This window comes from Pan troglodytes, chromosome 7 (assembly GCF_028858775.2).
Source record: "Pan troglodytes isolate AG18354 chromosome 7, NHGRI_mPanTro3-v2.0_pri, whole genome shotgun sequence".
In the NCBI taxonomy this organism is placed as follows: Eukaryota; Metazoa; Chordata; class Mammalia; order Primates; family Hominidae; genus Pan; species Pan troglodytes.
The window spans coordinates 10,984,892-11,010,777 of record NC_072405.2 but is presented as its reverse complement, the minus strand read 5'-3'; the positions used below and the strand labels follow the sequence as shown (position 1 = coordinate 11,010,777).

The 25,886-nt window shown below is 38.2% G+C and overlaps 1 protein-coding gene across 2 annotated transcripts in view; it reads left to right on the top strand.

Moving 5' to 3' along the window:
* CSMD1 (CUB and Sushi multiple domains 1) overlaps nucleotides 1-25,886 on the top strand; it is a 2,064,385-nt gene that overhangs the window by 977,194 nt on the left and 1,061,305 nt on the right. For both annotated transcript variants that reach the window (XM_054657204.2, XM_016960221.4), the window contains exon 5: nucleotides 21,964-22,171. In XM_054657204.2, the coding sequence (XP_054513179.1) occupies nucleotides 21,964-22,171 (208 nt within the window). The remainder of the gene's footprint in view (nucleotides 1-21,963; nucleotides 22,172-25,886) is intronic.

Below are 25,886 nucleotides of genomic sequence, written 5' to 3'. Positions count from 1 at the left end.
AGACAATTTCTTGCAAATGGAGTAGCATCTGTCTCAAAGGGATAGAGATTTCATCTTAGTCACTATAATTGTAGATTTTAAGAAAGAAGTGTGGTAATCAGAGTTAAACACAAAGCAGTCACAAAATGTCAGACAATGTTTACATGCCTTACATATGTTCTTGTTATTAACTTTCATGACAAGTCTAGAAGTTATATATTATCATCATCCCTCTGGTTTAGATGAGACTCCATCACAGAGGAATTCAGTGACGTCACCAAGGTCCCACGCTGTATGTGGGGAAGGCAGAATCTGACCCTGGACACTTTGGCTACAGAGTCTGTGCCACGGCCCTTGTCACATGCTGTCCGTTCTCTTCTAACTCAAGAGAAAAATAAATATTTCTAAAAGAACCTAACTTAAAATTGAGAAGCAAATATTAGAACTTTAATTAAACAAGTGTTTTCTTCTTGAGAAACATGTGCTTGAACCCTGAAGAGTCTGAGTGGGGCAGGGGGTGCTGGTTGCCTGGAGATGCTCTGCTTTTCTCATCAAAGCAGGTAACTGGCTTGTCCCAGAGAGAGGGAAGCTGCTGGGCTTTGGCTGCCTCCCCTTCCTCCACCTGCTCCTTGTGCAAAGTAGGTACAGCTGTGTTGACAGACCTGCAGCTACTCAGGGATTGCAAACTGGGAGAGGACAGGAATCGAGGCAGGAAGGTGCCAAGAGAGAAACATGATGGTAGCTCCTCAGCATTATTTGTGGATGAAAATGAATACACATTTCAGGTAAGCCAGGCCTTGACAAAAATGGCAAAAGACTGTAATCCCAAAGGATAGATTCTCAAACACCATAATCCCAAATGTTTAAATCACAAAAAATCAGAATCCTGAAAATATAATTCTGGAAAAATATTTTTAAATTATGTAAAAGATGTGTATTTATTTTTTGTAAAGAGTTTATTTGAAAAAAGACATAAAAACACACAAAACACTTTGTAGGATACTTTATGCAGTACAATAGGCTATAATAACCAGCTTATTTTTGCAAGCATACATACCCACACTAGTGACAGTTGCATGGGTATAACAGTTATGAGTGGACAAACCATACTCATGAAGCAATTAATCAAAATGCAAAATGTATAAATGCATGCCGCTATAGTTGCCCATTGTGTGCAACCAGCTTTATGATTGGAGTCATCAGAAATGCCGTGATGAGCAGCCTAAGTCGTTTGATCAGTTGAAAACCATGACGGATCATCACCAGATATAGAGTCATCCAAACAGCTGAGATCTCTAGAAATTTTATCTTTTCCAAATGCAGATTACAAAGAGGACGTCTCTTCAGTTATTTAGGAAGTTTCAGCATTTGTACCATGCATGCACAATGCCGAGGCACAAAGTCAATCCTGTGACCATGCAATTTTTGAAGTCGAATTTGAAAAAAAAAATTCTTAATTAGAACTCTCTAATATTTTCTACACAATTTAGAATTAGAAACTAGGTGGCAGCTGGGCACGGTGGCTCACGCCTGTAATTCCAGCACTTTGGGAGACCGAGGTGGGTGGATCATCTGAGATCGGGAGTGTGAGACCATCCTGACCAACATGGAGAAACCCCGTCTCTACTAAAAATACAAAATTAGCTGGGAATGGTGGTTCATGCATGTAATCCTAGCTACTCAGGAAGACTGAGGCAGGAGAATCACTTGAACCCGGGAGGCGGAGGTTGTAGTGAGCCAAGATCGTACCATTGCACTCCAGCCTGGGCAACAAGAGCGAAACTTTGTCCTCCCACCCCTAAAAAGAAAGAAATGATATGGCATTTGATATTAGAAATGATGAGAAGATGAATTGCATAGACTTGAATTGTGAAAAAAATAGTGCTGACAGTTTAAAATAGTAGAAAAAAACTTTAAAAAAAGAAATCTAGAAGGAAGCTTCAACATACACAAAAGTGTATTGCAGGGGTAGATACGTACAATTGCATGGAGGGCGTCCAGCAAGGCTGGCTGAACACCGCAGTCACTAAGTACATTCTGAAGTCTTGCCTGCGGATGACTATCTGTTTTTGTTCTTTTAGGATGTGGCTTTTCCTTCTGAAAGTCTTCTATGATTTCTGTTATTGTGATTTCAGGGTTTTAGACATTAGGGATTTTGACTTTAAGGAGTTTCATCTTTTGAGATTTCAACAATTGGGATTATGGTATTTGGGATTGTGTTTTTCAGGATTGTGAACCATACCCAACTAAAATTGCCGTTCTTGGTCTTTGATAGATGTGACTTCCAGCAACCTCATGGATGTCAAATAAAACAACGACAAAAAAAACCCAACTATACACATAAACTTAGGTCAAGAGAGCCCTTAACCCAAGAGGGTGTTTTGGCTATAGGGTCTTCCTAACATGTTACTTAAAGGCTAAATCTATTTTGCTGAAGCTCTTGCTTTACAGAGTAAGACAAACCTGTAGAAGACAAAGCAAAGAGTCATCTATTTACCCAAATAGTTTTCCTCTTCTGGAGAAAGGCTTTTTAGGATTGAGGACTGAGTAAATCTTCATCTTTTCTCCTCTTTCCTTCTCATAGCCCCAGATCCTTCACTAAAACCTTGGACCTCCTTGTCCTCCAGGAAGCTTGCACTCTTGGGCAAAGGCCTGAGACCTGGAGAAGGCTAAGAGACAGGCTCAGTGCCGCTGCAGGGTCATGCATCTTTTCTGCCACTGGCTCGGTCATCTCGGGAAGCCAGTTGAGGCAAGAGGAGATTGCAAAATGTCTGAGACTCAGTTGGTCAGTAGTTTATTATTCCCCATTTATTTTCTATTTCCATCCACTGGAATCTTTTTAGATACCTATGAATTACTCAAGCAGGAAAGCAAAGGGAATGGAGAGATCGCATGACTAAATATTTTACTTAGATGTAATCCTCTCTGGCAACTGTTACGTTATGAACTTCCAATGCTTTTATGCAATCCTATCTAAAGTGTTTTATATGAACTTTTATATGATCCCATCCCAAAATTTCATGGTAAATATTAATGGGTAGATTTTCCAGATATGGAATCAAATTCTCTGAGAGCTTAGATGTCATGTCCAAGGCTGAAAGACAGTGGCTGGTAAGGCCAGCTCTGACTTGGTGCTTTTCTGCATTTCCCTCCAACGGCAACCTTCTTGGGGGCAGTTGAAGAGACATTTTATTGTTTGTTGCCATTTGTTTGTTTCTGTTTTGCTTGGAAGCATGAGATGTAAACCATAGAAAACGGCAGCATGCGAACCATTATTGGGAACTTACGCCGCTTGCTTAGTGAATGAAGTTTCACCCTTGTTTTTGTCTAAACACATACATTTAAGATAAGTATTCACCTAAACATGTCAAAACACATTGTCAGTATTTTGCAACAGTTTTAGATAAAATGGGATGTAGCAGCTGTCTTGAGTTTTTTTTTTTTTTTTTTTTTTTTTTTTTTTTAAGATTCAAACTGATTTTTATCTATCTTGAGACAGTTGTATTTCTTGGAGACTGAATGATAGTCATTGGGCCAAGATGCCACTAAATAAAGTAGCAGTAGCACTGATACCTTTAATAAAACATGCTAAATAGTGTAGGCCCATTGTTGCTTTTAGACCTATCTGAAGCTGTGGTTTTCTTTAATTGTTAAGCCTTACGGAATGTGACTGGAAATGGCAATATGTCACTTGCCAGTTGTATATGAACTCTCAGTCAAGGTTTTTTAATCATAGACATTCTGCTACTAGAGATGAAAAGGCAGGAAAACTAGGAAAGACATAGCCAGAGGGGAGGAGAAGGAAGAGAAGTCATGCTTTTTATGGGTGCCTAGAAATTCTGCGATATTTAAAACACAGCTGTGTTTTTATCAATTATGTTTCAGCAGTAACATTGTAAAATGAATCTTAAATGATCAGTCACGTCAGGACAAGAAATACAAAGTAAGATTGAATGGGACAGTTTTTATATAAGAAACCTAGCTTTCAATTTTTTGAGTAGTTTTAGACAATTTGGTTTTAAGCCCTTTTCTTGCATACTTTGCAATAAACAACTCCAGTGTAAATCTTATCAAAATTAAAACTGTTCAAAAAAATCAGTCTTAGATTCTAGTAAACCTGGTCTACGTGGTTAGCATCTTTGCTGTGCTACATTTTCTGCCAAGCACGTCATTCACGTTATCTCATCCCATACAATCTTGTAACAGGCTTAAAAAATAATCAGAAGTGGCTCTGCCCATTATTTCAGCTTTGTGGGTTACTTTGTAGTATTTCTAAAATTATTTTATTCCATGCAGATACCATGTTAGGTTATAGAGCTGTAAAGATGAATGTGTCTAGTGCCAGAATGAATCCATGCCCAGGTAAATGCCCTTCTTTGTGATGGGCAGTCACGCGAAGTGTTTACCAGCAAGGACTTTGCCATTCTAGCTCCAGCCTCATCACGAGTTGGCACAGCTCAGTCGAGCTCTTTTCTTGCTAAGACCCAGGCTCTGAATTTGTTAAGTTGGGCTAATATTACTTTTAATCTCACAGGAGTGATAAAGATTAGATGAGATGATCCAGGTGCTTAATACCAATAACGGCTATTAGGATCGCATAGTAGTCCTTGAAGAGTAAGAATGGAAGGGGAACAGAGATCAAAAGAAGCCAACTGAATGTCTAAAAAGCTTCTTAGAGGCTGAAGTCACAGAACAGAGAACATTTATATTCTCCTGGAGAAGATTAGTGTTATATCATACACACTTCTATGTGCATTGACATAATTTGATTCTCAATATTTTACAAATTATTTTCTCTCTATAATTGAATGTAATGAATGTTTCCCATGTTCACTTCGACACGCAATGCCATAATTACTGTCTCTGTACATATAGCACTGTGTTTGTTGCTTCTGTTAGATTTTTTTCCTAAGGAAAGATTTCTAGGAATGTTGTTTATGCTTTGCAAACTTAATGAATGCATTTCTAATATTATGACAGTTCACCACAATTAATATAACTTTTGATACTTGCATTTCTTAATTTGCTGAGTTTGAGGGCATTGAAATGATGCTCAAAAGTTGTTTTTACTGCCTTTGATTTCCAATACACATCAATATTTCTCCATATGTCCTTTCAGTATTTACGTCTGTTAATTCTTTCTTCCAAGGAACGTTTATTGAGGACCTGCAAAGTGTTACATACACTTATCAATCACGGCTAGTAAACATTTTTTGTCAAAGGCCAGATAGCATATATTTTGTTTTCATGTCATATGATCTCTGTTTTAGCTACTCTTGTCTGTCACTGTAGAGCAAAAGACCCCATAGACACCACCTAAACACATAGACTGGCTGTGTTTCAGTAAAGCCTAATGTATAAAACCAGATACTGGACTGAATGTAACCCACAAGCTATAGCTCGCCAACATTTGTTCTAGCTGCTGGGGCTACAATATGAACAAAATAAGAAAGAATTCCAATCTTTGCAGAAATATCATTTTAATGGGTGGAGATAGATAACATAAATAAGGAAATGAGAAGCAACAGATAAACTTTGCTGTCCTGTTGAAATAAGTGTAAGTGTTCTCATTGAGAAGCTGACATGTAATTAAGAGCTATGGTGACCATCTGCCTGGTCACTGCCTGGACAGGACTGTCCTGGTCTTATCACCTAAGATCCCATATCCTGGAAACCCCCCTGATAGTAGAAAACCGGAATATTTGGACCTCTAATGAAGGGGACAGAGTGAGCCCTGCGAGAATATCAGAAATGTGGTTCTGACAGAGGGATCAACCAGGTGTTTGGCCTTGAGACAACAGCGTACAGTGAGTGAACGAAGAATAGAGCCACGGGAGTGTGGCCTGAGCAGATGGGATAATTGGAGGGTTGTAGGAGAGACAGTCAGAGGATAGGAGAGGGGAAAGGTCCTGGAGGATCCCAGAGGATAGGAGTGGGCCCTGTAGATCAGCCTTTGGACTTTAACCTCTATACTGAGCAGTGTGGGAGCACAATGGGGGGATTCGAGAAGAGAAAGGGCATCGTGTGACACAGCATTTAAGAGGATTACTCTGGCTACTTATGAGAAAAGAACATAAGCTGAGAAGGGAAAAAATAAAAAACCTATTAGAAAATCATTGCAAAATGAAGCTGAGAGATGGTGTTACTTGAGAGATGACAGGAGCAGAGGAGATGGCCAGACACATTTGGAGTCAGAATGCTGTTTAAAGAAGGTGCTGATGGAATTTCCCTACACAGTGGTTGTGACACATGAGAGACATAGAAGAGTCATGGATGTCACCCTGCATCTTCTCGTGCAACACTGGAAGAATGGAGTTACCGTTTATTGAGATGGAGAAGACTGTGAGATTGCAGATTTGAAAATGGAAAGAGCAAAAGAACCATTTTAGGGCTAGTAAGTCTGGATTGCTATTTAGACATTCTATGGAGTTTAAATAGGGAGTTGGATACATAAAGCTGGAATTCAGGAGAGATTCATGGAACTGATGGACACTCTGAAAACTGTCGACATACAGATGACATAGTCACTGAGGCCTACTGAGGGGAGGAAGGAGGTGGTGACGGTTGAATAACTACCTACCAGGTGCTGTGATCACTACCTGGGTGTAGGGATCATGCATACACCACACCTCGAAACACAAGATTTATGCAAGTAACAAACCTGCATGTGGACCCCTGAAACAAAAATAAAAGTTAAGAATAAAACATAAAAATAAATCCACATGACGCAAACTGGATGAGATCAACAAGGCAGTGAATGAATGTATTTAGGAAGAGAAGAGGTGAAGAGACTGAATCTTGGACACCCTACCAAGGATTGGAAGATGAAATGAAACTGGCATGATGACTCAGAAGAACTGGCCAATAAGATTAGAGAAAGCCTGAAGAGTAGTATCTAAAGAGACGAGTGAGTAAAACGGCATAAAATCATAAACAGTCAGCCCTCTTTACTGGTGGGTTCTGCATCCAGTTTCAATGAAATGTGGATGAAAAATATATATTTTTTAAATCTAGAAAATGTTTCATTGTGGCTATGTCTACAATATAGCTAGGCATATGATGGCTGCATCTGTACCGACCATGTACTGACTTTTTTTTTCCTTGTCATTATTACCTAAACAATACAGTATAACAACCATTTCTGTGACATTTATATTTGGTATTATAAATAATGGAGAGATGATTTAAAGTATATGGGAAGATGTGTATAAGTTATATGCAAATAAAATTCCATTTTATATAAGGGACTTGAGCATTGTGGATCCTGGAACCAATTCCCAATGGATACCAAAGATGACTGTGCACATATTATTCCAGTGTAATTTTTATTTGGTTTTAATATTATACTACACTTGTATAAGATGTAACCACTGGGAGAAAATGAGAAAAAAGTATGCTGATAACTCCGTACTATTGTGCAAGTTCTTGTGACTATCTAATTATTTCATAGTTGAAAAATTTAGGAAGTATAGGAATGAAAAGAATTCAAGGATGAGGAAATGGATGAATGTTAAATGTCATTGAGATCTTGAGTGAGATGAATCCTAGGAACTGACTCTTGGATTTCTGTCTGTGGCTGACATGTGGGCCTTCTGCAGGAAACCCAGGAGGGTGAAACTCTGACTCAAGTGGGTTCAAGAGAGGATGTAACAAGGTTAAAGACCGCAAATGTGGACATCTTTGAGACGTGTTGCAGTGAAAGGAATTTCAGAAAGTAAGGCTAGAGGGGAATGTGGAGTCTGGAAGCAGATATGGAATCAAAAGAAAAGTCTATAACATTGTTTTTGAGTGGGGGCAATTGGAGCATGGTTATATGCAGAGAGCAATTCTCCACTAAAAACACAAATAGTCGTTTTGAAAGAGAAGAAAACTTGTAAAGTCATGGCTTAAAAACTTGATCAGAGAGGAAAGGTAGAACACAAACAGGTGTACCCACTAGGTAGAAATATTTGCAGGAAAGATATTTTATAAGTAGGCATCAAAATTGAAGGTTATAGATTACATAATTTATCTTTCATTGCTTCTGTTTTCTTTGTGAAATGGAAACCAAAGTCATCAGGTGGCAGTGAGGATTTGGCAAGAGATGCTGGCAGCTTTAGAAGGAAGAAGGCATGAAACAGTCATCCCCCAAAAAGGGAGCAGTGAACAAATACAGAAAGTGAAGCGGGATTGCTGGGCATCATTATGGGCCAATGTAGGATTATGGCCATACATGTAAAGTTAGACCTTTCAGTATGTTTTTGGTTTTGGAATTCCTCCAGCTGTTTTACCTGCAAGGATATAAAAGTGGACTTGGCCTAGACTGGAACCAAAGGTGTTTTACTGTGATGATGGCAGAGTTATGGTAAATGCAAGGGAGTGCATTAGGCCATGAGCCCTAAGGATGGTAAGACAAGAGATGAGGACATGATAGGGACAAGGAAAAGAAAGTGAAGGGAAGGGAGAGTCAGGGAACTCTAGGTCCCATGAGTCAAAAAATTATGAGTTTAGGTGTTTGGGTAAGTGACCTGGTATGGAGAATTGGGCTCTGAGAATGTAGTCAGACTGCAGCTGTAGAAACTGATGCCTTACTGGTAGTGAGAAGATAGAGGGTGATGATGGGAATGGTGACGGCATGGCTGAGGTAGAGTTGGGCTGTTGTAAGAGAGGGGAGAATTAATCAAAGAGGTTATGTTTTTCCCAGGATTACCTGTGTTGACATTGAAATGACCAAGAATTTGGGCAGAGGTAGAGGTGAAGAGGCTGACAGTGGGCCCGAAGTTTAAATCTTCATGGAATAGTGGATTTCAAGTAGGGGTTTGTAGATGACTACAAGGCAGAGGGTGCCAGATTATTATGGGAAGAGACTCAAAGCTGGGCACATGAGGGAGGGAAGACCATGAGTCACCTAGAAGTAGCCATGAGATGCATGTGGGTGGGCACAGTCTGCCAGCAGGACCAGTGTACGTGGACTACGGATGTAAAACATTGGCTACTGAGATGACTTCAGAGAAGACATTCAGGTTTCCATCAGAGGAGGAAGGGAAGGAAAATATGTCAGAAGTAGTTGGAATGTAGGAAATTTTGTTTGTAATTGACTTTCAGTTTTTGAGGAAGTAGTAGGAGACATTCAGGAGCATAGGAAGAATTACGATTAGGGGGTCAGAAAATAAGATGTGTAGATCTTTAAGAGGATGAGCGTTGGAGGGATAAAGGGCGACACAGGAGACCAGGGCTTTTTGCAGGGTCTGTTGTAAAGGAAGACAAAGGATGTACAAGAGTACCCTCATGCCTCAGGCATGAAGTAAGTGGGGTTGACTCTGTGAGAACAGGAGGGAGGGGGATGGAGCAGGAATGGTCCATATCTCTGGGTTCCTTTCATTTTGGCTCCTGGAGGAGTGAGCGCCTGTGGAGGTAGCCACATCCTGACCACCAACCCTTTGTGGCCCTTCCTTCCTCAATAATATCTCCTAGTATTACAAACTATTATATTACATATGTGGGTGTATTTCTTCTTTCTTTCCTGCATATTTCCCCATGCAATTGTAAAAATTGAGTTGGAATTATACATCCAATTGTATACCCTGCATTTTTAAATTTAACATGACGACTTAGAAATTCACTGAAGGAATATTATAAATGCTTGGTAAACATATTTGATGACCCTATGGTTTGAATGTATCATAGCTTATTTAATGATGTATCTGCTGTTGAATATTTAGATTATTTCAATTTTTCTTTATGATAAACATGGCAGTTTGCTTCTAAGTAATGTTCTATTCTGTATTTTAAATTATGTCCGTAAGACAGATTTCTAGCAAGTTTTATACCCACAAAAGGGGCACAAAAATTTTAGAGTTGAGAAATAAACTTTTTTTAAAAGTCTGAAATTACTTGGGAGGAAATAGAAATCAGTTCATTCTGATTTGCACTTAAATTTAGAATTATTTTCCCCACTTACAGAAATAAATAGATTCAAATGCATCTTTCCTTAAATGCCTTATGTTCTTCTTGGATTAAGTCAGTGGCGTTCAACCATTTTTTAGCTGTACCACATTTTCTTCAAATGCAAAATTTTATGATAACTCAATAAAGGAAACAGATTTTTAAAAATAGTTACTCTGATGGAAATTCGGTATGGGCACCAAACCTACCCACTGACTATTTTGCTGTTTGTAAACATTAACTCTTTGGCATGGAAATCATAGGAGCACAATTTAGAAAATACTGAATCAGACTGGGCGCAGTGGCTCACGCCTGTAATCCCAGCACTTTGGGAGGCCGAGGCAGGCGGATCAGGAGGTCAGGAGATCGAGACCACCCTAGGTAACACAGTGAAACCACGTCTCTACCAAAAATACAAAAAATTAGCCGGGCGTGGTGGCGGACGCCTGTAGTCCCAGCTACTCGGGAGGCTGAGGCAGGAGAATGGCGTGAACCCGGGACGGGGAACTTGCAGTGAGCCGAGATCGCAGCACTGCACTCCAGCCTGGGTGACAGAGCGAGACCCTGTCTCAAAAAAAAAAAAAAAAAAAAAAAAAAAAAAAAAAAAAAAAAAAAAAAAAAAGAAAAGAAAAAAAGAAAGAAAATACTGAATCATGTGTTGTGTGCTAAGTTTAACAATCAAGTATTTATCTGCAACTTTCAACAATAACTTCAAGTTTTGTTCTGCATCATGTGTAAACAAGGGAGAGCTGACATTTTAAATAGCATTTATTTAATTCTGTCACCAAATTTCAGATTCCAAATAAAAAAATCATATAATACATATTACTGTCTGAAAACTTTGATATATTTTAATGCTTATTAGTATCCATGGAATAAAAGGAGCTTCCATTATATTAATAGATCACCTAAAAATTGAACAGAATAACTGTATTTGTTTTAATAATTACATATTTTAATACATTTTATATTGTATATGTGGTTTTTCAGTTAATGATGAAACTTGAACTAATTTTTCCAGCTGCCCTGCAACTTGCTCATATTTGTCCTTTTAAAATGTTTTGCTGTAACTATTTTGTTTTCTCTGCCTGCCTTGACTTCATTTCATGCAGCTCTGGTGAGTTTAAAAACAAAGAAAAAACCTCCTGGACTTGTGGTTTTCCTGCTTGCTGAAAACAAGCAAAGCAAAAACACACAAATAAACCCCTTATGGATTGCTACAATTATGAATCGTTCTTTTTGGTAATTAATTTTTATCTGAAATTTCGCTCTACTAAGAGTTCTTGAGGCAGTTCTTATAGACTACTTTTTTAAAAAAGTCATTCTTAAGAAAGCCACAGATCTCTATAACTAAATAAACTTTTCTTCTTCGATTCTTAGAGAGGATATGGTTTGATTCCGTGCGTAGCCCCCTAAATACATTTTGTCATAGTCCCAACAGTTGTTAAAGACAACTGAATAGAGGCTTGTTTGCAACTGATATAACTGTAGGAAAGCCAGAGTCATTCAATTTTCATTCACTGCATGAAAAAAAAAAGAGGAAGAAAGAATACTTCTATCAGGCCGCCTCCTAGGAACAGGTGCACGCAAGTGCAAGAACAGGCTCATAAAGCTTGCATTCCATTGCTTTGCAGTCAGCAAGCACCGAGAGGTAAGCATACAGGATGGAGAGGTGGGAAGTAATCTAGGTGAGTGCTCGTTTAAATATGGTGGCCAGAGAGGGCGGGCAGGAAAGTGCCTTGTGAGGGGCTCTGAAGTCAGACAGGGAGATGCGCTTCTCAGGCAGGTGGTCATTGCAAAGGCCTTAGGGCAGGAACATAGGTGCCCTGGCCCCAGGAAGCAGTGTGGCTAGACCCAGTGAGGAAAAGAGGAAATGGGAGCCAAAGGAGGTGGAGGATGAGGAAGAGGAGAAGCCAAGATTCCAGCTCACATAATGCCTTTCAGGGCCTGGTAAGCTTTGGTTTTATTATGAGTGGTGATTTGAGTAGTTCACAGCTTTGAATAGAAAATATATAGAAGGCATGTTCTATGAAAGTGGGCATCAGTGCTTGATTTCACTGAGAAATAGTAAAAGTCGTGGCCAGGCTCGGTGGCTGACACCTGTAATCCCAACACTTTGGGAGGCCGGGGTGGCTGGATCACGAGGTGAGGAGATCGAGACCATCCTGGCTAACACGGTGAAACCCCGTCTCTACTAAACACACACACACACACACACACACACACAAATTAGCCGGGTGTGGTAGTGTGTGCCTGTAGTCCCAGCTACTCGGGAGTCTGAGGCAGGAGAATCGCTTGAACCCAGGAGGCGGAGCTTGCAGTGAGCCGAGATCATGCCACTGCACTCCAGCCTGGCCAACAGAGCGAGTCTCCATCTCAAAAAAAAAAAAAAAAAAAAAAAATACGAAAAGTCCTGGATTCTCTCAGTGACAAAAGAAATATGAATGGTGATATAAGCCGTAATAGATAGTGGTGAGTTCCTTCTGGTTCCAGTCTGGACTTCATTTTATAGAAATCAGATATTCTGACATTGCCATCTGCATGTGCAGATTAAAAGGAAAAGGACATAAACAAGTGCTGTTCCCTCTCTTCCTTACCTATGGATTTGACAAGGGGAAGGATCAATAATACATAAAACTAACATCCCAAGAATATTGCCATTATTTATTTATTTATTTATTTTGAGGCAAGGCCTCACTCTGTCGCTCAGGCCAAGTGCAGTGGGGTGATCTTGGCTCACTGCAACCTCTGCCTCCCAAGTTCAAGCGATTCTTCAGCGTCAGCCTCCCAAGGAGCTGGAATTACAGGCATGGACCACCACACTCAGCTATTTTTTGTATTTTTGGTAGAGACAGGGTTTCACCATGTTGGCCAGGCTGGCCTCAACCTGCTGACCTCAGGTGATCCATCCATCTCAGCCTCCCAAATGCTTTTCATTTTTTGTTTATTCCAGAGTCATGATCCTGTTGGTGAATGATCCTTACTCCTGCGCACAAAGTCAATATATTTCTGTCCCGGAATTCTCAGCAACTGCATGAGAATGCACCCAAAAATGTCATGGGGAATTTGCAGTACATAAATCATCTGTGGTTGATATGTGAATATCAAGTCTCCTCGGCCATGGCGCTTTCTGTTCCATCTGTTGGGAATGCTCTTCCTCCAGCTCATTCCTTGAATAGTTCCTTTTTTTCAAATCTGTCCTAAATATTGTATTTTCAGAAAACCCTTCTCTGCTCATTCTAGTAGAGAATTAGTTTTCGTATGTATTGAATGAATAAATTAATTAACATAAATGCATGGTTCTGCAAAGTCAACTTCTAAGCCAATTCCCAGTGATTTTGGCAGCCAGCTCCTGTTCATGGGGACCAGGGAATTAAAAGACAGTGCTTATGCTAGCAGTCGTGGGTCTATTAATGCCAAGTGCAAATGAGATTCTGACACTATTTATTCTGATGTTAATGTTTGCTTGTATACAATAACTCACTTCCAAATATTTAGCTGAAACAAATCAAATGAGGGAGTCTTGAAAGTTCTTCTGTTGTTTGAAGTGGGAAGAAAGCACCAAATATAGTATCCATGGGAGACACCCTATGTTCTCTCAATCGAGAGTTAATTTATGACTGCAAACCTTATAATCCCATGTGGAATGTCCTTACACAATAAAAGACAATTCAGAAAAGAAAGAGTGAGCCAATTCGTTGAGAAAGGCAAGTGTCTCGCCACATGATTTGAAACTGGAGATAATTCAGTGTTCATGTCGGCCACCATGTTGAGACAGTGGCCCTGCAAAGCACTTTCTCTGTGTCTAATTGGTTGCAGAGGGAGTGACCACCCGGCCACGTGTCTCTATTCAAGGAGCCAGACCTGCCCCTACATTACGTTTTCTGCAAGTACAAAGAATGTCTATAGGCTTGAAACTTTTTTTATTATTTTATTTTATTTTCTGTAAGTTATTGGGGTGTAGATGGTATTTGGTTACATAAGGAAGTTCCTTAGTGGTGATTTCTGAGATGGTGCACCCACCACCTGAGCAGTATGCACTGCACCATATATGTTGTCTTTTATCCCCTTTCCCCCCTCCCACTCTTCCCCCCAAATCTCCAAAGTCCATTATATCATTCCTATGCCTTTGCATCCTCATAGCTTGGCTCCCGCATACCAGTGAGAACATAGGATGTTTGGTTTTCCATTCCTGAGTACTTCACTTAGAATAATAGTCACTAGGGAGGCTGAGGCTGGCAGATCACGAGGTCAGGAGATTGAGACCATCCTGGCTAACACGGTGAAACTCTGTCTCTACTAAAAATACAAAAAATTAGCTGGGCATGGTGGCGGGCGCCTGTAGTCCCAGCTACTCGGGAGGCTGAGGCAGGAGAATGGCGTGAACCCTGGAGGCGGAGCTTGCAGTGAGCTGACATGGCGCCACTGTACTCCAGCCTGGGCAACAGAGTGAGATGCCATCTCAAAAACAAAACAAAACAAAAAAAGAATAAAGAATAATAGTCACCAATCTCATCCAGGTCAACTTTGTAACCTAACCAGCTGAATCTTTTAAAGAAAGTAACTATTTAATACACAAATTTATTGAAATCTAAAATATATTGTAGAATGGTAAAATGAAGGAAAGAAGGAAAATCCCAAATAAATATGTTTTGTTTATAATAGCAATTTATGTTGCTAAAAATACTACTTCATTTTTATGTTTTCGTTGTTACTGAATATAAAACAAAAATCCAGATATATAATAGATAAATTAGGCCATTTTATTTTACTGTAAAATAGACTTTCCTTTAAAAAAAATTCATGGCAGAATTTATTTTAAAACAAAAACAACAGCATCTCTAATATGTTTTAAATATATTGTTTGTGGATATACTCTCTCAGAAACACATAAAGTTCTACACCTACTATGATTGAGAATTCCCAAGTTTCATTCATTATTCATGAATGTTACTGGGATGTTTTCTAGATGTTAAACTATTTCTTGACAAAAGATTGAAGGAGTTTTTAAATCCCTCATAACAATTATATTACTATAATACCACAATTATATTAAAATGTTTATATTTCTTAGTCTTTATAGTTAAGTTGAAATATACATATGTATACAGCTTAACATAGATAAATTTGTTCTGCTTTTTCACAGATCAGACATTATACCCTTTTTTCTGTTTTACAATAGAGTATTTACAGTGATTAATTTTAATTTTATTTAGTTGGTCATATATTTTCTGAGTCTCTGAATGTTTTCCAGTTGATGGTTTTTTTGTTTTGTTCTGTTTTCTAAAAAAAGAAAAACATTTCTCTTTTGGTAGCTGTGAAAGAGGAACAAAAACAAACATTTTATCACACGTTTTGGATGTGATTAAACTAAATAGTTCACATAATGACCTTGGTGTAGAATATCAGACACGTACAATATACTCAATGGACATCAGACCCTAAGTCGGGTAATTTGCTCGGTAATATGAGCCCTCTCAGTGTCACTCGCCTGTGTTGGTAAATCGCCTGAAGCACTATGTTAATGCATGTTGATATTAGGAACATACAACTAGATCAGTTTTACTCTTCATATTTATGTATTTTCAGAATTTATCTTTTTAATGTATATTAGAAGGCATTTCAGTGTTGTTTTAATTTGAATGCCTATCATAATAAGAAAGGGTGAAACTTCACCTGTGTTTGTTTTTAATTTTGGTTTGTTCTAGAATTCACTCTTATTTAAATTGCCATTTAAAATCTTTTTTTCCCATGTATCTGTTTGTGTCTTGTTATTTACTTATCTATTTATTTATTTATTTATTTATTTGTTTGTTTGTTTGTTTGTTTATTGAGACAGTGTCTTGCTCTGTTGCCCAGGCTGGAGTGCAGTAGGGCAGTCTCGGCTCACTGCAAGCTCCACCTCCCAGGTTCACACCATTCTCCTGCCTCAGCCTCCCGAGTAGCTGGGGTTACAAGTGCCCGTCACCACGCCAAGCTACTTTTATGTGTTTTCAGTAGATAGGGGGTTTCAGCATGTTAGCCAGGATGGTCTCGATCTCCTGACCTCTTGATCCACCCTCCTTGGGCTCCCAGTGTTGGGACTACAGTCATGAGCCACCACGCCAAGCCTGTATCTTGTTTTTTAAAATGCAAATCAAGTAAGTATAAATAATATCCCCCTGCTGTGTTGTTGCAAATATTTTTTTTATTGTGTTGTTTTTCTTTGTATACATTTATTTTGAAAAAATTAAACAGGTAGATTGGTTTACTTATAAAGTTATTTTTGCTTCAGTAGCATTCATAATTTCTGTTTAGTTGAGATAATGCTTAATTTGAGACCATATATTATATTTTAATGTAACAAGTTACCCAATATTTAATATATTCAAACATTTTAATTTGTGTAACAGGTATTTTGTATGAGGGAACTTTTAAGTTGATATTTTAAAAATTTCTATTCAGTTCTTCCAATATACTTTGTTAAATAATGTCTCTTCCCTCATCATTTATGATGTACATTTAATCATATTGGGTCCTTGTAACACTCCACACTGCAGGGATAATGGTTCCCATTTCTGTCAGCAAAGCTTTTATCCTTTAGCGATATGTGGGAGCAATTTAATATCTTTAGCAGCCAAACTGAAAGATAAGTTCACAAGTAAATATTATATCAAAAATTAAGTAATTAATTTTTCTCAGTCGAAATGGGCTTTGAAAACTGTTTCCTCTGTGGCATTATTTATAAAATTGATCATTCTGTAGAGCTTCATAGATCTAAGAGGAAATAAATTGATTTATTTTTGAAAACGTTTTGCTCATCAAAGATAGTAGTTCTGTAGCTCTTCTTCAAATGCTATTATGTTTAAACTGTTGCTGTTTAGAAAGTAAAATCCCTTACAAAAATAGTGGAGAAATTAAGAGTTAAAAAGTTTTGTTAGAGAAATACTTACAGCACTATAGGAGGTGCTTTCAAACACAAACACATACATACATAAAAACACATGTACACTCATGCACACACACACACTTACAAGCACCAACACTAATTTTGCCTCATTCTGTACTAAAGATTTTCTGTGATTTAAGCATTTTATCCAATGAGTACCGTGAAGTTTTTTTGTTTGTCTTATATGTATACTATTCAATTTATCAATCACATTATCTTAATAATCTTCTACTATATTTTATGTGGAGTGCTATACAAAGAATTCTAATATATCTTGCATATATTATTCTGGCCTGATTCTAACTGTAACTCATTCCAGAATATTATATGGACATTAACATATCTACTGAAGAAACGCAATAGTGATAAGGTTTGGGAATTTTTTTTTTGTTTTGTTTAGAAAGTCAATCTTTTTTTTTTATTATTATACTTTAAGTTTTAGGGTACATGTGCACATTGTGCAGGTTAGTTACATATGTATACATGTGCCATGCTGGTGCGCTGCACCCACTAACTCGTCATCTAGCATTAGGTATATCTCCCAATGCTATCCCTCCCCCCTCCCCCCTCCCCACCACAGTCCCCAGAGTGTGATATTCCCCTTCCTGTGTCCATGTGATCTCATTGTTCAATTCCCACCTATGAGTGAGAATATGCGGTGTTTGGTTTTTTGTTCTTGCAATAGCTTACTGAGAATGATGGTTTCCAGTTTCATCCATGTCCCTACAAAGGACATGAACTCATCATTTTTTATGGCTGCATAGTATTCTATGGTGTATATGTGCCACATTTTCTTAATCCAGTCTATCATTGTTGGACATTTGGGTTGGTTCCAAGTCTTTGCTATTGTGAATAATGCCGCAATAAACATACGTGTGCATGTGTCTTTATAGCAGCATGATTTATAATCCTTTGGGTATATACCCAGTAATGGGATGGCTGGGTCAAATGGTATTTCTAGTTCTAGATCCCTGAGGAATCGCCACACTGACTTCCACAATGGTTGAACTAGTTTGCAGTCCCACCAACAGTGTAAAAGTGTTCCTATTTCTCCACATCCTCTCCAGCACCTGTTGTTTCCTGACTTTTTAATGATTGCCATTCTAACTGGTGTGAGATGATATCTCATAGTGGTTTTGATTTGCATTTCTCTGATGGCCAGTGATGATGAGCATTTTTTCATGTGTTTTTTGGCTGCATAAATGTCTTCTTTTGAGAAGTGTCTGTTCATGTCCCTCACCCACTTTTTGATGGGGTTGTTTGTTTTTTTCTTGTAAATTTGTTTGAGTTCATTGTAGATTCTGGATATTAGCCCTTTGTCAGATGAGTGGGAATTTTTTTTTCCTCTGTGCTACCTTAATTGTTTTTTTCTTCATTTTATTTGACTTTTCTATTTTGCCTTCTTTATGTCGTCTACTCCTTTCCCAACAAAGTTACCCTTAAATTTCACCACTTGTCTGCTGCAGTCAGTGCTCTGGTCTTACCTGGATTCAGTGAGCATAGTACTCATGCTGGCCCTGTGAACCATGGGTCTCCATGATCCACTCATTCATCAAGGGAAATTCTAGGAAAATGTAGATAGTAAGTGTCTAAGATCTTAGACTCAGGGGACCCAAATATTAGACAGGGACATAACATTGCAGTTTATCTAGCTCAACCACTGGCATTTTAAATAGAAGGAAACTGCATGGCAGTGAGGTATGCTCATTTGATCAGGGCTGGTACTCAGGGGTGGGCACCAGCACAGTTCTATCAGCTGTTAAAATAAAAAAGAACACTCTTTTACCAGTTAACTCATATCCACTACCCGGAGCCCTACAAACTCCCTAGACACCTTCTGCAGGTCATCGAACCTTCCAGTAGTGGAGAAAGCAGGGGGCTAATGGCTGCAGGGTGGGGGCCCTGTACTCTGTCCTGGAGCTATGGCTGGTGTCCCTGTTATGTTGGCTGCCTGTAAACACTCCTGTCAGATAGGTTTAAATTCACTTCTGGTCAAGGTTACTGAGAGGTTTTCCCAGAAGAATCGGTTAAGCTTCTTATTCTATACACTTGTATTCTATGTTTATTCTATACCATGCACATAAATACGACTATTTCAAAGCTTTTTAAATAACAGAAAGTGATTCAGCTCATTGATTGCCATGACAAAAATTCGTAATCATTTGATGTCAGTTTTTTTTTCCTTTTTTAATTTTCCCCTCTGAAACATTGAAAGGGGGGATTTCTTGCCAACAAGGTGAATTATGAAGAATGTATTTAGTTTCAGCAGTTGGATTTCAATTAATATGTCATTAATCTTTCAACTACATCATTTTGGTAACGTGGACTTTGATAATTTTCTTTTAATTCCACACATCTATGATATTTTATCTTCTTAGGTAATAAAGGTATTAGAACTCTTTTCTTCTGCATCTGTTTTTACATTGAGATGACTTAACTTTTGTAGTATATAATGAATTCAGAGAAAAGAATAAAATCTAAATATTAAATAAAATTATATGATATATTTATACATGAAAAACAATTATTACTCTGGAAATATTTATGTGTGTGATATGTTTATATAGAGTTATTTAATCAATAATAAAAGTAAATATCTGTCTCTAGTGATCCTGTTTACCTCATCCCTTTATGAAGGAGATATTTATATTTGGGTTTAAAGAAAAACAACGTAGAGTATGAGTCACTTTTAGTTGTTAACCTAATTCACCATTATCCCAACCCAAGGGGCTTAGAGCTGAATTCTGCACAATGTCTGAATCTCAATAGTAGCCAGTATATTTTTCCTCATGGCTGGAATATGTTCTTCCTCTTATTTTTATATGGTACTGATTTTTATCTCTATTTTCAAAAATACAATTTTGACAGGGAACTGTATATGTATGATCACATTCCCAGTAGCTGTTCCCAAGAGTGTAATAAAAACTGTGGCGAGCTGAGCAGTTGTGCAGCTGGTTCTCAGTTGACCAGGGAAGTATGTGTGCTTGCACAGTGGTGCCCACGGAGGGCGGGGGGCAGGACAGACATTTGGCTGTTCCCAAGAATGTAATAAAAACTGTGGCGAGCTGGGCAGTTGTGCAGCTGGTTCTCAGTTGACCAGGGAAGTGTGTGTGCTTGCACAGTGGTGCCCACGGAGGGCGTGGGGCAGGAGAGACATTTGGTAGTGCGCACCGGAAGTACTTTTGCACTTTTCAAATTGCAGTATACACACAGTTATTTTTATTCGTGTTCAGTTTTACACTTTTAAAAGGAAACACTACCGTGATAGCATAATTTTTATAATCTCTACACTTAATAATTATTAATCTTAAAATAAATTTGGGATCTAAACAATGAGTTTCCTGAGATGTCCTACAAAACATGGGCAGCCCTTTCCACAACGTCACGTGCTTTGGATGGGAGTCAGAGACTAACTATTAAAACATGAGAATACCCATCCCTCATGTAGTCTTGATTTCGTTCATACTTGAAGGTAGTAATTTTCCTCCAAGTGTACCTCTCAAAGACATCCATTCTAAAGCTGCCATTAGCATTAGTTGACATAAACAGCATGAGAATGCCTAGTGTGTAGACCAGCCTGGCATCCCGTAGGAAGGATGGGAAATGCAATACTCCAAATCCGGGAACAAAAACCGTGTGCTGTCAACTACCCCTATGCCCCTGGCATTCTTCTGAGTAAACTGAAGGCAGCTAATTTGAAGGGACCTATATCACCCTCTTACTGTTGCCGACAAGATTGGTTCTATTTTGACATTTTTGTGAGGCTTAGATCCTGCCAAAATAAAACGAACATCGCTGAAAGATGAAAGAAATATTGGAACTTGCAACTTGGGAAGAGTTAATAAAAGGAGGTCAATTCCTCTCACTTTGGTATAATTTTGGTGGAGAGAGAGTGGGTAGGGTCGAAGATATGCACTTTGTAAGAGCTCAGGCCGGTCACACAACCTCTGCTTACAGCAAACTCCCCGCATCTTGGTAACAGGCTGACTTTTACATATCATCCACATTGCAGTATCAGAATTAATGACTGTTAAATATATATTATGGATAGGAAGTATTTGAGGAAAGAAAGAAAAAGAAGAAAGAAAAGGAGGAAAGAAAGGAGGGAAGGAAGAAATTTTAAAAAACATGCTTTAAAACTTGTTATTTTAAAATACTTCTCTCTCATATATGTAGTTTATATATATAACATAGCTATATATAGTATATAAAGTATCATATAGTTTGTATGTTATTTATATATAAACTATCATATAGTTTATGTTATTTATATATAAACTATCATATAGTTTATGTTATTTATATATAAACTACCATATAGTTTGTTATTTATATATAAACTACCATATAGTTTATATGTTATATATATCAACTATATATAGTTTAAAATGCATATAATATTTTGTAATAGATAAAATGAATGTAACAAAGAAGCTTTTTTACTCTATAGCAAACTTTCCAAGATCTGTTTCCTTTCTAACCAATAATTTTTTAATTGTTAGTTTGTATTTTAAATGCACTTTTATCTTTACTGGCCTTTCACTTATCACTTTTCTAAGATATTCCATTTTAAGTTTCATGCAACTGTTTTCTACTCAGAACCTTTTTATGAGGTGATGTGCCTCTTTTATGTTATTCAATAGCTATCTGAAATTCAAAACCCTAATTAATCCCAAATTTATGGAAAATAAATTTAAGGCAACCATTTCTTTTAAGAGCACAGTATTCTCAAAGCCAGGTATCCATGAATAAATGCCGACATGTTTTTAAGTCTCAAAATGTTGCTTACATAGTGTCATCTTCCAGGATTCAGAGAAAATCTCTGAAAATCTTGTTAGGCTGCTTATCAGTGTCAGGTACATGGCAACTACACTTTCCATGTTTTAGAAAAGCCACCGTTTCCATCTTTCCCACAATGGCCATTCAATTAATAAGACAATTTAAATGTTAGAGTCTTGTAAGCCTTTTCATAGAACTCATTAACATACCAAAAGATTCTTTTTCAGATTGAGTGTCTCAATTTTGGGTTCAGAAAATATTTGTCGCTGATCAAGAGTGACACTTGGTGGACACACTCGTGTATGAAAACCATCCTGAAATGTGATGCTTTCTTTCTGCTTCTGCCCCTGCAGCTGAGGGAGCCTGCGGAGGAACCTTACGCGGGACCAGCAGCTCCATCTCCAGCCCGCACTTCCCTTCAGAGTACGAGAACAACGCGGACTGCACCTGGACCATTCTGGCTGAGCCCGGGGACACCATTGCGCTGGTCTTCACTGACTTTCAGCTGGAAGAAGGATATGATTTCTTAGAGATCAGTGGCACGGAAGCTCCATCCATATGGTAAGTCCCGGGAAGAGATGCCACAAAGGATACAGGTGTGTTTTCCCCGTTTTTCCCCCCAACGAGCTTCAAGAATTGCTTGTCTCTGGACGTTCATGGGCAAGCATGTGTGTTCCTTTTTTTGCCTTGCTCTTTTGGCTCTGGAAAAGTTACCTTTACTGTGAGTAATTTCAAAGTTTCTAAGATGTCTTTGTGCTGGTGTTTGGAGCTCGGGAAGTTATCTGTGTGCTTGAACTTACAGTGCTCTCATTTTTGGACTGTTCTAAAGCAACTAAGTAAGGTGAGTTAGTTTTGTTTTTGGTCTGGAGCTGTTTCACTTTGAACAGAGATTTTTAGATTGTGTATTTTCTTTTATCTCACGTTAGCGAGAATTGACAGACTGCTGCAGATATATGATTGCGCGTTCCTTTTTCTTCGTGAAGACTGTGTACCACATTTTGTAGCCACCTGTGGGGAAGTGCCCGTGGCTACAAGATCCTCAAAGGCAAAATAACTTAACACACATCTTAGGCCAATATATATATAAAATTAACCACAAGATGATCAGTTCTCTGGTGTGTACCCTGGTAGAGACAAAGGAAAACAAGATCTAATGAAGTACCGCCTATTTAGGAGTGATGGTCGTGATTGCAAGAACAGTATCGTTTGTGTCCATAAGTGCAATTTGAGAGACTTAAAAGCATAGCATAGATGTTTAAGGCCTTAATTTCTATCTTGAATTAAGTCATTTGTTGCATGTTAAATTGTGTTATTGTTTTTATTATTTTAAATCTGAACACTTTCAAACTGCTTCAGTTATCTGTTTTAGATCTTGAAATATGACTAAACAAGAATAGGTATGTTGATACTCAGGTACACACAGAGGAAATGTTGGCCATTTATGAGTAGGAAGAGGGGAATATGGAGTGAGTGATTGTGACCATGTCGACAGGTTGCAGTTTGCATTTCAGTATGAAGGCTACCAGACAAACATGTCAAACATGAAACATATTGTGAATATGAGCACCTGTTTTAAACCGATTATTGGAATTGAATTGAGTTGTACTTTGTTTTCCAAATCACAAGGCTCATTGCTGATGATTCCTATTCATGGAGAAGTCCTTTCCTGGTTGATTTTATTGTGCTTGTTTTAAATGTTATTTCAAATAGGAGGGAGGAAGAAACCAAACAAATTCTACCTAGATTGTCTTTGTTTTCAATTTTTTTCATGCTGAACAACACTTTTAGATTAGCCAGGACCAATCTGCTTAATGTATGTTGTATGATTTTAACTTTAAACACTTAGGAATTTGTTTAAATTATTACCTATCTCGCTATGTCTAACATTAGAGTTCATGGAAACAAAAGCTGAGCCGAGAGGTGGATAACCTAAGTTATACCACAGGTTCTGCCAAAAGCAAATCCTTATGACTTCAGACAAGTCGATTTGTAAAAAGAGAGGCTGTGCTAAAAAAAAAAAAAAATCTTAAAAATGAATTTATTCAGCATCTCTTTAGTACATATGCTCTGCTAATCATTTAAAGACATTCAAGTGATCTCACCTCTTCCTAGCTTTAAAATTATTGTGGTTTTCAGAAAATAATTGAAGTATAAAATGTATAGGGACTGATTCTCAGAATGTATATGCTTAATGTTAAAGGTCTTATTTTTAGGACAGTCCAGAGGTATTGGGCATTGACTGCACACCTTGCTAGTAAGATGTCAGGTTGGGAGAGAGGTAGAAGCAAGTGAGGCCTATTTGTTAGTGATTCTAGAACCTATGATCAGTGGCAGCTTTTGCCAAAGAAACTTAGTTTGTGTCAGAAAATACAGATCATGAGTGTGATGAGAAGCGTGTTCTGAAAAGTTGATGGGACCACTGTAGCACTTTATGGCAACAATTGATCATACTTGTCATAGAGAGTATCAGCACAGATAGCCAGAGAGACTACCACTGTCTTCTTGGTGCCTGGATCCAGGCTGGAAGACATCTTCTGCATCACTGGAATCTCTCCCTGTACTTGCTAGGGAAGTTGGTGGGAAAGTTATCAGTGGGAACTATGATCCTGTGTGCCTTCATGTCTAATAAACTCTGTTGCCTGTTAGCTTAGCTGCTCTCTTCAAATAGCCATGATTAGCCAGGGATAGAGTTGTATTTATACTTGTATTCTTGGGATGACTTATATTGTCCTGTTTGCTTGGCGCAAAAGCCCTGTGGGGTCATTATTCTTACTATTATCTACTACTGTCTCTTTATTATTGTAGATTTAAAAATAAAACTGAGATATGCAGAGGACAAGAGATGGCAAAGCTGATGGAGCCCTTGGCAGAGCTCAGGTTCAAGGCCTCTGACTCCAGGGCATTTTCTTCTCTCTCTGTATAGCCCCTCAATCAGTGTAGTCCAGGTCTGAGCTTCAGTGCCCTGTCAGAGAAGTACAGTTTCTCTGTTTCAGTACTACAGGCTGGATCATAAAGCCTTAAACAGGTAACTGTCGGGGTAAAGATGGAAAAGCAGTTTAGCATATGTGCTGGGTCAACAGAGTGTTTTGTGTGTATGTGTAACATTTAATGTTTATCACAGTAGTCAAAAGAAGTATCTTGACACAGCCACAAGGACTACGTTTAAGTGGAACTCTCAGCTTTCAATGACTCTTCAGTGGAGGCTGAAAAGCAAAAGATGGTACTCCTAAATAACTATGGAAACCTACAGGAGCACATTTAAAACATAAAACAGAATAATTTGAAGTACCCTTTTAAGGCCTATACAAATGCATAATATGATTTATCTTTAAAAGGCTATTATTTTAGAGTAATTTTACAGTGACAGTCTCTGAAATATTTCATGACTCAAATTGATATATTTAAAAGGTTTTCCCATTCCCGAATTGCATGGACAGGGATGGGAAGCATTGTGGGTGCTGCGACCTCTTCCCAAGTACAAGGTCATTCCATAGAGCCAGGAGGGTGGTGCGAGTGACTGTGAGTGGAGTGAGGGCAGATACACATACGATTTTCCAATAATCTATTTTTAAAAAAGGATATATAAGCAAGGGCACTCTAAGAAGAAGCTACTTGGAAAATTGTTAAGAACAATAATAGGATTAGCGTTATTTTCATTTAATTTGGAGCGAAATTACCCACTCAGCTATGTTTTAAGTCAGGGTTGCCATGGCAGCAGTGGAGGCAGTCTAAATATAGGGGATGATGTCATGTGCCAAAATTATCTGTATATTAAACATACGGTGGGTTCGTAATTTAAGCCTCATAGGCTATAGGTACATTAGATGAAACTGACTTTTTTTTTTTACTAGTCAGATTGCAATTTCATGCAGGTTGGCTTCCTATCAATCCCTTACTTTAATAGAGAGTTGCCATTTCGAGTTCACTTTATAGCATGGTCTAGTCATTATTTTTCTTGCAATTAGGAAGGATTTGTGTAGTGGTGAAACTAGCCAAGTGTTCTTTTTTTTTTTTTTTCTGAAGAGATTTGATGGTGTAGCCTATAACTTGTACTTCTAATAATATCAAGAGGAAAGAAAATGGATTTCATTTCTGAGTTCTCCCTCTATGGTTTCTAAATTAAGACATGATGGTTAACGGGATTGAGGTTGTAGAATCTTGGCTGGGAACACTGAGGGAGCATTTACTCCCTTTAAAATATGAACTTATATAACAAAAGAACCAGGCTTCCATACCCTTCTGTGACAGGGAGTGTGTAGAGGATAGAGAAGGTAAG